The following is a 14,570-nucleotide window of genomic DNA, read 5'->3' as shown; positions in this document are numbered from 1 at the left end:
CACCAGGATCCCTAAATTCCTTTCTGCCAAGCTGCTTTCCAAATTCGTTGCCCTCAGTATACATTGGTGCATCCACTTTGCAGACATTTAGCAGCCCAGAATGAGATGGAAGAGAAAATATGTAGAAAAGACAGTAAAAATACTACTGAAGTTTGTATTTCCACCAGCTGTCTGAGAGGTACAACCAGAGACAAATGGCTCAAGAGCTATCTAGCCATTGGAAAGCATTTGGAAAAGGAAAACAATATCAGATCTGCTTAAGAATTAGTTATTACAGAAACATCTACACTGAATTCTGGCAGTTTCATCCCACCCTGAACTGGATGTTGAATGTGACTAGTCACACAATGGTAGAAGGACAGCACTCAGGCTGAACTGCTGAAGCCTTTATTACATTTTCAGGCGCTGCCATGCCTTTGCATCTACCAATAACCAACAATGGTAGGCTAAAATTAGGCACAATATTTTACATATGCACCATATGTTCCCTAAGGGTCAGGGAGCCCTAACCCTCCCTTCCAATACAAACAGGAGGTTTGAGAACAAAAGGTTCATCACCAAATCTCAATAAATCACAAAACTTTGATGGTAAGTCAGTGATTCTTGCTTGAAAGTCATCAGCAATGGCATGGGCAGTTCACGCTGCTGAGATACAAACACTGAGCAAAAGCGACAGGAAAAGCTAAGGTCCTAGAAAATAAAGGCATTTAATGAAAATAAGGCATTTTAATCTAAAATGAGCCCTCTTTCTCCTTAGACACAAGTATTTTTGCCCCTGTGTTATCCATAATTGCTGGAGAGGAATGAGCCCTACGTCGTCAGATGTTCCTACAATCAGTGGGTAGATAATTGTGCTTGTGTTTAGGGAAGGAAGATGTTAATTTTTCTAAATAGTAAACAGACGACTTAACATTACCTAACTATTATTTGTTATTAGGCTGCTTTTATAAAATGGAGCTGTCAACATCATTTCTCTACTATTATCAAGAGCTGAGAGCTCTTCTTTTGTTAAGACTGCAATCAGACCTTTAATGAATTCTACTCCAAACTCCCATTTTATTTTGGCTGGAAAAATTGTTTCAGACCAAAAAGTAACCAGTTTTCTTTCAGAGACTGAGGAGAATTTTCCTACAAATTTTATTTTTAATGTCATTATTTAATGAGTTCCAACTATTTTCCTTTTTTAAAAAAAAAATTGACAACCTTTATTTCTTCTGGGTAAAATTGGCTTTTCAGTGCTCATTCAAATATTCTATGCAGCTGAATATTCATTAGAATTCAGAAACTAACTACATTCGTAAAAAAAACCTAAGCAAGCATAGATTATGGGACGTGTACCTGCCCATGACAGGTGAGTTGGAACTAGATGATCTTAAGGTCCTTTCGAACCCTGATTATTCTATGATTCTATGTTTTTAAATGATTGCACTTATTTCACTGTTCCAAGATGTGCAAAACCATGTTCATTTTTTACGATAGCTTTCAGTTCCTAGGAAGAACATATGGAACCTTCCATATATTGGCATTTGAAACTTTTTTGGGTTAAATGGCAAAAAATGATTTTTTGGCTAAAATTACAGATTTCGAATATCAGCTTTACAGTTGTGCATGACTCTTTTCTGCCCAGTTTAAAAATTAGTGCAGAATGCAGAAAACGCACTTTTTGCATTTCAGGCCACTAAAACCATGCTGAATATTGAGCTACTGAAACCATTAATAAAAAGGAAATAGTAGAGTTGAAAAATGTTCCTTATACAGAAGTCTAAATATTTTCAGGACAGTTTTGACTCTGCCTGTCCTCCAATACTTCCACAAAATATTGATCCAAAACAAAATTACAGTTGTCTTTAGGTATTGAATTCTTGAAGCAAATATTCATGTTATCCAAAAAGATCATGCCTTAAAACAGACAGCTTTAACATAGAACTCAGAGAAATATTTTGGCCACAGTCTCACTGTAGAGGAAAAAGACATTTTCAAAGACATAATAAATTCTTTTTTCCTTACACTCCCTTAAATCACATGCCCTTAAAAAATACTACTGCCTTTTCTCTTGAGTTGTTTGATCTGTATCATGATATAGCAATGCTTCAGGGCATTTCCTATTTGACAAAACTAACTGCTCTCTTCTAAAAATCCTGTTTCAGCATGACAGAATAAAGAGACTCAAAATCCATTATTTTAAGTCATTGACATTATTTTTCTCCCACACACTGCCTGGTTGAAACTCTGAACACCAGCAATACCCACAGGCCCAGCTTCATGGAAGCTGCTGCAGCTCTGAGGTTTGTTTTACCTTCAGCTGAAAAATTACTCCCATGGAGAATTAAAGCAAGAAGAAATAGAATATAACTCAGGCATAGCTTTTGTAAGGGCACAGTACATATTCCAGCAATGCTGCTGGAAAGAAGGTTATGCACAATGGATGTTAGTATCTCCAAGCACCCTGAAGTCCCTCTTTCACTTATGCTTCTGTTACAATGGATTTACCTGAAACATGAAGATTTTCCCAAGTTTTATAAACCAAAAAGCACATAGGCCTGCAAAATGCCCTGCTGCCCTTGGAGGACAGATACAAAGATCAGTGTGAACAGGGAAACTACACCATGTGATTGTTTTGAAAGCACAAGTCAGACAACACTGTGGCCACCACTTCCAGCTGCTCCTAGATAATCCCAGCCCTGGCCTTTCTGACAACTACAAGGCAAACTGCAGTGTTAAAAGACTTCCCCTTCATCATACTGGTGTAACTTAGTTTCAGAAATAGCTCTGGAATTTCTGATCATTCTTCACCCATTGGCAACAGGTCATGGTATTAAATACAGGCCATAGCAGAAAACACTTACATATAAGCCAGGCCTTAGAAACTTAAACCTCTTTACAAATTGCTTCACAGCATTCCTGTCAGCGGAAAGGTTTGTTTTATAGTAGGGGAAATTAAACACCCGAGAGGTGAAAGGACATGTTCAAAGAAAGGTTTACAAGCATAAACCCCAGATCTGATGATGGTCATACGAACACACCACATGATCACACTTTTCTTCCCTGCATATAAAGCTCTTTCAAACCCAAAAGGCTTTCTGCTCCCCTTTTACCAAGGGCCAGTGACAGAAGGACTTGGAAAATATTTTGTCATTTCTCTCAGGGATGGTCTACGTGAAATGAAATGCAGTGCAATGAAAGATGCACCGTTAACCTGACTTACATAGGCGATGCCTCCTGCACAAGCTGAACACACCAGTGCTAGGTTTAGAGGGTGCCCAGAGCAGCCATCCTGCACTTTTAGTCCAGCCAACACAGCTTTGAGGACTGCCTATGCTGCTACTGCAGCTCACACAGATGCATCAGATGCATTGCAAGCTGCTCAGCTCAGATACTGCCACTGGGCTGTAAAACATACTTAGCAGTCAAGGATGTGCCCAAATGGTGTAACAGTGAACCATATGTGAATTCACGGGGTCAAGTCTGGCTTTAAAGCAAGGAGCTACAGAACCAAAATGGCTCAGCACTGTACCCATACAGGTAAGATCATAACTCTTTAATCACAACTGGTAAAGGTTTTTTCCTTATAGCAAAAGCTAATGTTACACAGGTGGCATGACACCACCCAGCTCGTATCTCTCAGCACCTCTGTCTAATACATGGTACTGACCTAACCCTGACTAAGCACTGTGTTATCATGGTTATATTGCTAACAATGACCTCAGTGCTGGGGAGCTTAGATGCTTAGAAGAGCTTTAATCACTTGCTTTTATGTACAGAACATGAATTACCCTGGTTGTTTAAGAGAGAAAAATATGGAGCACACAACAGTAAAGAAAAGCTAAATATGTGATAAATCAATAATAAGTTAACAAACATGACTTAGTCACCTCCTGTGACCTTTACAAACATCAGTCAATCCTCTCACACAATGAAGTTCAAAAGGAAAACTACTGGTACTCACAAATTCTCTCATAATTTTTTTCTCAAGAATGAAGAAGAGAAAACTGAGGCAGAGGAGTTAAATAACTCCTCAATATTATAAAATAAAACACAGTCCAAGCTTAAACTGGAGTTCATGAATTTCTTTCCTGTGAAGCTACAGGACACTCCCTGCACAGGCAAGACATCTTACAAATTTTTGAACTGACAAACCTTATTAAGATTTGACAACACTTTCATCCATGGGCTCCTATTTGAAGAAAAGTATTAACCTATGATAATATCTGTATTTGGCTGATGTTGGATGCTTGAGTGCTGCAGCACTGAAACCTTCCCATAGAACCAGAAATCACTGGTGTCATCAAGGCACTGCTACTCTCTTCCAACATAGCTACTCTATGTACCCTCTGGAAATTTCATGTCCAATTTGAAAATTTCAGGTAATTAATAAAGCTGGTTGAACTACAGCAACCAAAACCTGGATGCATTGGAAGCTCTGGAATTTCTTTAAATCAAAGGTGGAAAGCTAGGTATAGCTAAAATGGGGTGGGGAGAGAGGAATATGTACAGGAGACCTTCAGATCATGTTGGGTTAACATAAAAAAAAGTATACTAGGAATTAGTACAGGATATATAAGGGATGGAAAATTAGATAAACTAGCAAAGAAAGCTGTTATCTTAAGGTGAAGAAATACAGAGTACCTCGTGAGGAAACGAAGTCAGAGCTGCCTAAAATCAAGTTGATCTATGTTTTGTAAATTAGATAATACAACATTGAGTCAGAGGTTGCCAAAATTGTCATTAGACTTGTTTCACTCTTTACCTAACCATCAGTTAACTGTATCTTTTGGAGATGATGGACAATATTTGTCTTTTCATGCTGGTTTAGCTTGATCTTCTACTATATGTCCATTGAGCAACCAGCTCTATCTGCATTTTCCCTCACACTGAGGTCAGCAGCAATGCTAGCAAGCGAAAGTGAAAAAATGCCCCCTTGTTTCTTCCTCATATTTACATTGAATCATTAGTTGAGACTTGCATCAGTTTCAAAAACTAAGGATAATTTTTAAAATCTTGACAGCTATTTTGTTGGAATATTTAAGGGTAATCCAGAGGAGATCACAATAAAAACTGCCAAGAATTTCCACAAAATCCTGTTTACAAATTTACTTTAAAAAAAAAAAAAACAAACAACAAACTATTTGACAAAAGTGTAATATATTAAATTGTAAGGATGGCATAGGGTCATATTGTTCCTCCCCCCAGCCATCAGATAAAGGGATAACACATAGGTGATATCCTTATCACCAAATCCTGCAAAAGTTATGCAGACATAAGTTTATTACAGTGACAGCTCTTGCAGCGTGGAAGAAATTCCTCAATATGAATTTCTTACTTTACACATGCTCAAGACTTGACTCTCCTATTTCACCACATGCATTTTCAACTAGTCTGAGTTCATTGTCATGATCCTTGTGGTATTTCTAGCCTGAAGCTCTCATACTAGCTTCCATTAGCTACTCCTTGCTGATAATCTGTCCTCCACATTCAGAAAATGTCTATAAATATTCTTAGCTATCTTAAAGCACCAAGAGAATAAAAAAGTAGATCTTGTAATGAGATAAAAACAATTACTTATTTTATATATCCAGAATAGCCTGAAGAATTTTACTCAAGGTATTGTTTGAGAACAATTTCAGTAAGAGCAGGAACTGTTTCATTTAGTCCAGTACTATTTCTCACTGCTATTTTGTCCTTTTCTGCTATTTATAGCAACTTGCTAATTCTGCAACAGATTTATTACCTAATGAGAAAAAACACATGAAAAATTCAGTAATCACACAAAATTTCTACAAAAGCATATAAGAAATAAAGATTTTTAACTGACACTCAAATGCCAGCACTTTTTTTACAAACTTACATATTCAAATGGCTAAGAAGAAAAATCAAAACCAAAAGCAGAATTGACAATTGACAAAGAAAAACTGGTATTTGTCCTATTTGATTGCAGATAAAGCCTGTGAAATAACCTATTGCCAAACCCCAGCTTTGTCCATACACCTAAGTCAGCAAGCCCATCACATGTAGACAGTTACTTCCATCATCTGAGTCTGAGGGAACATTTCAGTTTAACCTAGTTCCCCAGATGGAAAACAGTGTTCTGGCAGGGTGGCTGTTGGACAGTAATTGCATAAAAACCCTTGATCTTGCCAGAGTAGCCCAACTGACCAGCAAGATGACTTTTTCATATCCCTAACTGACAAAACAATGTCAGTAAATGTGGAAGAACACAAAAATCCTATGATACTCTATGACAAAATATAAAAAAGACAACTGAACTGTTCAGTGAGATGAACTAGAAATTTCATGAGCCAGAGCTGCTTTTCAGACAGAGGCCCCACAGGCTCTGCCATGATGCATTTACTCTGGTTTGCATTCACCAATTTACCTTGTTGTCAGACCCTAAGTCTTCAAAGCTGCTCCAAAGCCAGTCTGTCCATGCTGAAGGCCTGCATTTGCCTCTGTGGAGCTTCATGAAGTTCCCACTAACCCATTCATTCCCCTGGCTCACTGGGGTTCCAGTGAATGGCCATCTGACCCTCCAGCATATTGAAAGCTCTCCCAGTCTAGCATCAGACTTGCCTCTGCTGACGGTTCATTCAATCCCAACAGCCACGTTGCTGATGCCAAAAAATTACTGGCCCCTAAGGAAGAAAAACAGCTGAAAAGCAGCTGCCAGGTAGACTTCAAAGCATTAAGCCCTACTCACCTTGAAGGCTACTGGTATCAACCCTACGTGACTACAAGGAGACTATGAGAGACATGCGGAATTGCCCTTATACCCACAGGTGGGCTATTCATCACAGAAGGTAACTGGGTAGAAGCAATGCTACAGAGTACTTATGAAACACTTGAGTAGTTAAAAAACTATTCAGAAGGGCTTCCATCTTGAGAGTTGCTCAGACCATTGCCCCATTGTCTCAAGAGAGTACCCTAATCAGTCCGCTATAAACAAGTCTCTTGAGGCAAAGATTAATCTCTAACCCTGTTTAAATAGGGCAACTTCATAGCCAAAAATGCAAAAGAGAGAGAGATAGAGAATGAAAACAAAAACAAGAGATGGCCTTAGTATTTTCCTCTGAGAACAGAAACCTGAACTCAGGCCCAGCATAGTAAGCATGCATTAGGATCACTACCTAAATATATAAACAATATTGGAAGCAATAACTACATCCAAGAGCTGTCCTCAGAGACTTGCTGTCAGCACTGGCATCAAATCCTAAACTGTACTGAGGGACAGGCTAGTACTATGCTTAGCCAAAATCTTGCACTTCTTGCAATGCATGGAATTGTAATACACTTTTTAATTTGCATGCCCATGCGTAAATGGAAGGGTCTGGTGTTTGTGTGACTTACTATATGAGAGGTAGACTTAGAAATTTTACCTAACGTGAAAATTAGATCAAATTTGTCCAAGTGATGGCTCCTGTGCCAGATATGACCCATGAGACAACTCCATCTGGCCTCCTACCTTTCCTCTGAAGGGTAGTTTGGCCCGCATAAGCTATTTCAGCTGCCAAATCCCTCTTCCAGCTGACAACAAATGCTGAAAACCCAAATTGCTGCTGCTAAATCAGGGTAAGTAGTGATAGAGCAGGACAGTGACATTGCACCTTCTATGTGGGCATGATTTGGGGTAGAGGAAAGCCATTGCCACCCTGATGTAGCTTTATTCAGTTTATCAGTTTGGACCCTAATTACTCTAACTCTCCCTTTATCTTCACCACTTTTACTTCTGGTTTGTCCATGTCACAAGGCCATTCAATATGAGTATTTTCTTAGGAGTGTATTACCCAATACAGTGAGGTCCTGGTTTTAGCGGAGGTCCTTTAGTATTACTGCAGTGCAAATAAACAGAAAGACTGCACTCAAAAACCATTTAACAGATATAGCAGTGACAGATACAGACTCGCATAGCTAATGGTTTTATTTAGTACACTGCACATCTACTCCAGTATCACTGCAATAGACTCACTGGATCCATGCTGATATGGCCTATTGCAGTGGAGTCAAACTCAGCACCAGTATGACACAGCATCATATACTGCTTACCAGCTTCCTTGTGGCAGACTGAATGTGCTTCTGCTGAGACAGTATGTACTAAATAAGACCTTGCTTCCTGGAAGCATTTTTTTTTTCAGGTACACATAAGACATTCTCTTACAGGAGGAAGAATCTGTTAAGTAAACAATAACCGAGTGCACGAGTGCTAGCCTGGGAAGGGCTGTCTTTCCCTCTTCCTGTCTTTCACAAACCCTGTAGGGACAATAAATGAAACAGAAAAAGACTCTCAGTGGTACGATATGTCAATATGATTGTTTACCTTCTTTTGCTTGTCTGATGAAAAATATTTCAGGTAAGAGTTGTGTGTTTTTTTTCTTTCCAAGTCTAGAAAATTCAGCTATAATTTAAAAAGAATTCCTGGACAGGAAAATTCCTGGTACCTTAGTATATTATAATTTCCCAGGGTTTGTGTTTCAATTCAGTAATTGAAAATAGTTGTTTCAGGCTGTTTTTCCTATAGACCTGCCAGCCAATGTGAATGTATCTAACCATGACAGCAAATATTTACATGACGGTTTTGCAAGTTGGCTGCTTTGCATACACTGTAAAAAGACAAGATAGGGAAAATTTCTTTAAGATGACTGAATACATTAAAGCTATACTCAGTCTTACTTGAAATGCAGTTCCCAGGGAGTTCCTCTCCCATGAATTAAACTGAAGATCCTGCTGACTTCATTAGGCTTGAATCATGTGCCCTAAGGAACCAGAGAGGGCAGTGCCACTGCTAAGAAATCACAGGCTTCTCTTTTAAGTCTACGGCCATTTACACATCTGCCTGGTTTAACATGCATATTTTAATTTCCAGCTCATAAATAGTAAATAACAATTAATTACCACCAATATAACATATAAGCCTACCTTTAGCATTTCTATTTTTCTGTGTAAGTCTTACAGTACATTGCATACATATGCATTGAGAGTTATTTCTACCACTGGGTGACTGCAACCAAGACACCATCCCTCTCTGCAGTTTTTCCCATGTGTAAAATTGTAACTACAGCCTGACTTTCTTTTTAACCTGCAAGAAATTCTACAGAAGTTCCAGGTGTTACTACTATATTCAGTAACAGCATTTCCATGGAAGGTGGCAACAAACTAATTTATCAGACACTAAAATCTGTGCCTGCTAAAACTTGGGGTTGGGGTGCTAACAAATAATACTCAGAATACTCCGTGATTGTTTAAGACTCTCCTCATGCCAATCCTTAAGCATTTGTGCAATTTTACTTGTGCAAGTAAACCCTCCAAAGGCAAATCAAACGCAAATGCTGGCAGGAGCAGACATCTCTGCAGAGGCCTTTCCATATCACTTAATTTAAGGCACAGGTTTACCAGCAAGGAGTGTTGTCATTTTCTGCTCCTTATCCATCTGGACTGGAGTGGCTGGGCATCTTGGCTGTGACACCCCAAGAAGGTGCTTGCTCCACTCAAGCCATAAAGCTCCACCCTCCTCAATAACTTCTCAAACCCAAATCCTTGTGCATTTATGGAAATCCTTCCTTGTACCATATTCTACCTTAATCAAACCCTACATTAGGTACAGCCCGATCCTGCAGGAGCCCCTACAGCTGTTACTGCAATCAGAGGTTGCAATCGTACCCTGCCCTTCAGGGCTGTGGCTGATCACATGAACCGCCCTACCACAGAGGATGCCAGCCCCTGCTCTTAGAAAGGATCAGGCCCATCATTTGTACAGATGTGCCACATGAGAGACTACAAGTGAAAACATCTGCCAGTCTTCATTTTGTTGTAGAGGTACCAGGGCAGTGACAGTAGCAAGCTGCAATGCAGGCACAGGTTGGCTGCCTCGCTGGGTGCTTGTCAGGTTCTGCTTCCTCCAGGCAAATTGCAAGTGAAGTTTGTCGAAAGCTTTTGAGCACTTTCCAGGTTTCAGCTGATTCTCACTCTGACAGTTTTGGTAGATAATTTTTTTCCCACAGTTATCATGCTGGAAAACCTCCCAGCTTTCAAATAGATATTTTAAAATACATTTCATTTTATCTTGCACAGTGAATTAATTTACTTTAATATCCTGCTTTGTCTACAGGCTGCAGATTGATGAGACAAGTGCTTATTTCTGATGGACCTCTTAGCCAGAAAAGACCTTCATTTTGAAAGCTGCAGCTGAAATTTTTAATGGGCCCACAACTGGAATTCTGTTTTCTGGGTAGACTCCACATGAATACTTTGTCCCATTAGATTAGTCAGAATACCATGTCGTATAAGATTAGTCCTGACTGACAAACTGCGACGTTGGGGTAGCCAAAATGCATTACCACTATTCCTTTTCAGACTCCATGTTAAGTCAGACCACAATTTAAAACCAGACTGACTCATATATAGTTAGTAAAATAGGAACCTACAGAAGAAACAGAATTTAAAAAAGAAAACATCAGGTTTCTAAAACAATGACCTTGAGATATTAAGTGTAGGATTAATAAAAACGTACAAAAGTCGGTCATTTTCCTCACTGAAAATATGTTGGCTGAGAATCAAAACATAATTTGTATTTAAATTAGATTAAATTAAAAAATTAATAGAGCTGGAAAGGAAGGTGATTATATGCAGCTTGTTTATAACCATGTGAACACAAATATTTTCATGATGCTTTAAAAATTGAAGTTATAAACAGTCTCCTGTTTCTTAAAAATAAACACTCCCCTTGCATTGCTGGAAGTAAAAATTCCAACAGGGCCACAGTCTACAAAAAGTCTCAAAAGTAAAATTTCAGGACATTGCTCACGGTCGTGTTAGAACACACTGGCAGAACAGACTGAAAAGGACATTATTGTAGAAGAAATTCTTTGAAGATAATCGTTTAAAACAGAACTATTTTTGAATAATTTTTAGACTATATTCTAAAACAAACTATTTGCTATTAATAGTTCCTGGAACAACTTGAAAATGATAGACTGCAGGTGGTGACAACATGCTACCTCCTTTTTGGCTAGTATGATGATCCCTTAAGCCACAGACATAGCTGTGACCCCTCTTGCAATACAGGTGTCCTGGGTTCAGCAGTAGCAGTCATGTTTCTCCTCCTTGGTAGCTGGTGCAGTGCAGTGTTTTGACTTTCAGCTTGGGAACAGAGCTGATAGAGATGTTTTGGTTTGGCCAAGGACTTTGTGAGCCTCATGCTCTGCCAGGGAGGAGGGGAAGCCAGGAGGAAGCAGAGACAGGACACCTGACCCAAACTGACCAAAGAGCTATTCCATACCACAGCACGTCATGCCCAGGATGTAACTGGGAGTTAGCCGGAAGGGCTGGGAGACTGCAGGGTTGGAGGAGGTATCGGTCGGAGCTTGGTCGGGCTTGGGGGGGCGAGTGATCGGTAGGCTGGTGCTGAGGTGTTATATTCTCTTCCCTTGTTATTTCCTTTATCATTATTATCACTGGTGGTAGCAGTAGTGATTTGTGTTATACCTTAGTTACTAAACTGTTCTTATCTCAACCCGTGGGAGTTGCATTCTTTTGATTCTCCTCTCCATCCCTCCGAGAGCAGGGGGAGGGCAAGAAAGGGGGGGGGGGAAGTGAGCGAACGAATTACCTGACTGGGTTTAAACCACGACAACAGGATAGAAAAGACTTATTTTGCTCCAGTTTCGAATCTAAAAACGCTCAACTGAAGTGCTTCATGTTACACAGTTTCCTTTTTTTTTCTTTCCCCACTGCATTTTGCCTGTCCATGCTGAGCTAAGCCAGGGTCTTGTCTCTAGCCTATGAAAGACAGGCTGAGATAAGGTGCCTTGGAGGGTCTTGAAATCCTGGCCATTAAATAAAATGGTACACCTTCATGCGACCATCATCCATTAAGAGCTGGACAACACATTTCAGTATATGCAAAAGATGTTTAAAAAAAGGGATTTAAAAGTGGACCACTTATCAGTAAGCTTCTGATCCTCCCCCTCATCTCAGCAAAGATACTGAAAAAAACTGGGAAAAGTGCAAAGAAGGGCAACAATGATAATCAAATGTTCAGGATCTGTTCTAGACAAGGAGCAAATGATTACAGCAGCACTTCTCAGCCTGGAGAAGAGATGACCTGAGGGAAATGACAGCCCTACAAAATCAGATATGGGCCAGGGGTAGCAGATAGTGATCAAATGTTTGCTGTCACGTCCAACACAATGACAAGGGGGCATAACTCAGAGCAGATAAGCCAATACAAAACAAAGCAAGAGGAAAGTGATGGTTGAGCAATAAACCAACTGAAACTTGCTGTCCAAGTCACAGATGCACTGCTGCGGATGCATAAAATTTACATGGGTTCAAAAGGAAACTGAAAAAATACCTGGAGGAGGTATCTCTTAATACTTATTATACAGGAAGAAACCATAACCAGAAAATCCCTAAGCTGAAGATAGCCTGAAGCTGGGAGAGTACCTGGGGAAAGGATCATAAGTACATACCAAATTTACCTTGTTCTTACTCTTGCCCAGACTAGCTGCTTATGGTTTCTCCTGGAGACAAAGTATGGGACCAGGTGGCCTCTTGGTCTAATCTAGTATGGCCCTTCCTACGTTCCTGTTACCAGGTTTATTCCCAGCGATGAGCACTTAAGTATTTTTCAGAAACAGGGCTGTTACATTCTTTTCAGCTGTACATGCTGACAGTGAGAAAGCTGCTTCCAGTTCAGCCTTCGGGAGAGAAAACACTGCACAAAGCACTGGTGCACAGCAGGTCACCCCCTCTTGATGCCAACAAAAAGCTTCCTGAAAGCTGTTTATCAATTCTCAGCTCACATCCTAAGCAGAAGTTCAGAGCTGAGATACCCTACCTGGCCTGGGGTAAACCCTGGATGCCAGCTGAAACCCACATGGTGAGGCTGGACTGTGAACTGCACAAGGACCTGCAAAGGCCCAATCCACCTAACATCACAGTGAAGCAAATACATTTTTTCCAGGATGTTTCAGGTGAAGTAAGCCACTCTGAGGACACCCTAGCATACAGGCAGAGATGAAGCCTCTCTGTGTATAGTAAACATATATGTGCTAGCTCCTTGTTCTTAAAAACATCTCTGAAACAGAGAGTCTTGTCCAGGTTGGAGTCTTCAAAATTTCTCCCCAAAAAGCCTGATGGTCCAACAGGCTTCAGGAAGGCAGCAGTGCTACTCCATGAGCTGACACAGGCAGGAATCTGCCCCTTGTCCCCAGCCCCACTGTGAGGGCAGCAGGGGCCCCTTCCAGCCCTGTTTTCTTCTCATTTGTTGTGTTTGTCAGATATCATAATACTTTTGACAGAAACTGTCTTCGATTGTTGAGGAACGAGTAAACCGCTGTGACAAGCTTACAAGCATGGTATGATTTACATCCCAGCCTTCAGTTTATGTCACTCTGTATGTTAGAAGATGAGTCTACAGGAAAGCGGTATTTCACTTTATTACCTCCAAGCAAAAACCTGCCTTCCTCAGCAATCCGCATGCAACTTCTGGTATCTTCTCACAGCAGTTTAACTGCTCTCCGGAGTCATTCCTCAAGAAAACAGACTTTACTTGTACCATCCATCAGCTGAGAGCAGAGTCTCCAGGACAAAATCCACCATCATAAAAGGAGCTCCGGTTCACAGCCGGGCTTAATTCAACCCTGAGATATGGGAAGAACGCAGGAAGCAGAGCCATCCACCTGCACTGACATATCACTCGTGTCACCATGCAGATGGAAGGGCCTTGCCCTGAAGTAAAGGGCAACCCTGTCAGCATATCTATTCAAATCCTCTGCCTGGAAAGCTACTGCCATGTAAATACCAAACCTTTTTGCTAAGTGCTGGATCTGTCAGGTACAATGTCTAGGTTTCTTCCAACTAGGTCTGGCTTTGAAGAGATGATAAAGTCAAAAAGTCTGTGACTCCTGTCTGAAAATGAGTCTGAAATGTGCAATCTTGTATTTAGTTCATAGCCACATAGCATGCAGGCTCAGCAAAAAGTACTTGCAATATTGGGTGTTAACTATTAGTCAGCATTTCATATCGGAGTCTGCATCTTCCTCCTTGTCTACCATGTTCCCAGCACACTTTCGCCTCTTAAGAAAATAATTTCGCCATTCCCCCAAGTTACCCAGCAGCCCATACTGATCTCATTTCCAAACAATAACCTGACATTAGAAATAATGTCCTACCAAAGTCTTTATTTTTTTAACTGCAAACTATTTTAAACCTATTTTAAATGTACAAATGGAAAACATGGGCTAAGAGCAGAGAGGAAAAGGACTGAAGTAGGGCCTTACCCAGTGATCTTTCCTTGGTTTGGTTTGCCGACCGCACTACAGGAAGACTTGCTCGTGTGCGGCTGCCCCTTGAAAAGGGGGTTGGCGAATCACCTTCAGACATGGCCTCTAAGGAATCAACAGATGCTTCAGAGAGGTGCTCTGTCTGGTCACCCAAATTGGGCTGTGGGCTCTGGGATGGTTTGGGGCTTCTTGTCTGCAAAATAGAGTATTTCATTATTAGTCTACTGAAATCATAATATGGGGAGAGCGGAGAACACAAAGGAAGAAGTCCAAGCTTCTTAAAAACTGGGTAAGCTG

The 14,570-nt window shown here is 40.4% G+C and overlaps 1 protein-coding gene across 13 annotated transcripts in view; it reads right to left on the bottom strand.

Moving 5' to 3' along the window:
• Window positions 1–14,570, bottom strand: part of KIAA1217 (KIAA1217 ortholog) — a 374,037-nt gene that overhangs the window by 82,475 nt on the left and 276,992 nt on the right. For all 13 annotated transcript variants that reach the window (XM_057432470.1, XM_057432469.1, XM_057432464.1 and 10 more), the window contains one exon: window positions 14,271–14,466. In XM_057432470.1, the coding sequence (XP_057288453.1) occupies window positions 14,271–14,466 (196 nt within the window). The remainder of the gene's footprint in view (window positions 1–14,270; window positions 14,467–14,570) is intronic.

This window comes from Pezoporus wallicus, unplaced genomic scaffold (genome assembly GCF_028554395.1).
Source record: "Pezoporus wallicus isolate ANWC-B61680 ecotype Strahan unplaced genomic scaffold, APGP_CSIRO_Pwel_v1 scaffold_2584, whole genome shotgun sequence".
NCBI lineage: Eukaryota > Metazoa > Chordata > Aves > Psittaciformes > Psittacidae > Pezoporus > Pezoporus wallicus.
This window is presented reverse-complemented; position numbering and strand designations above follow the sequence as displayed.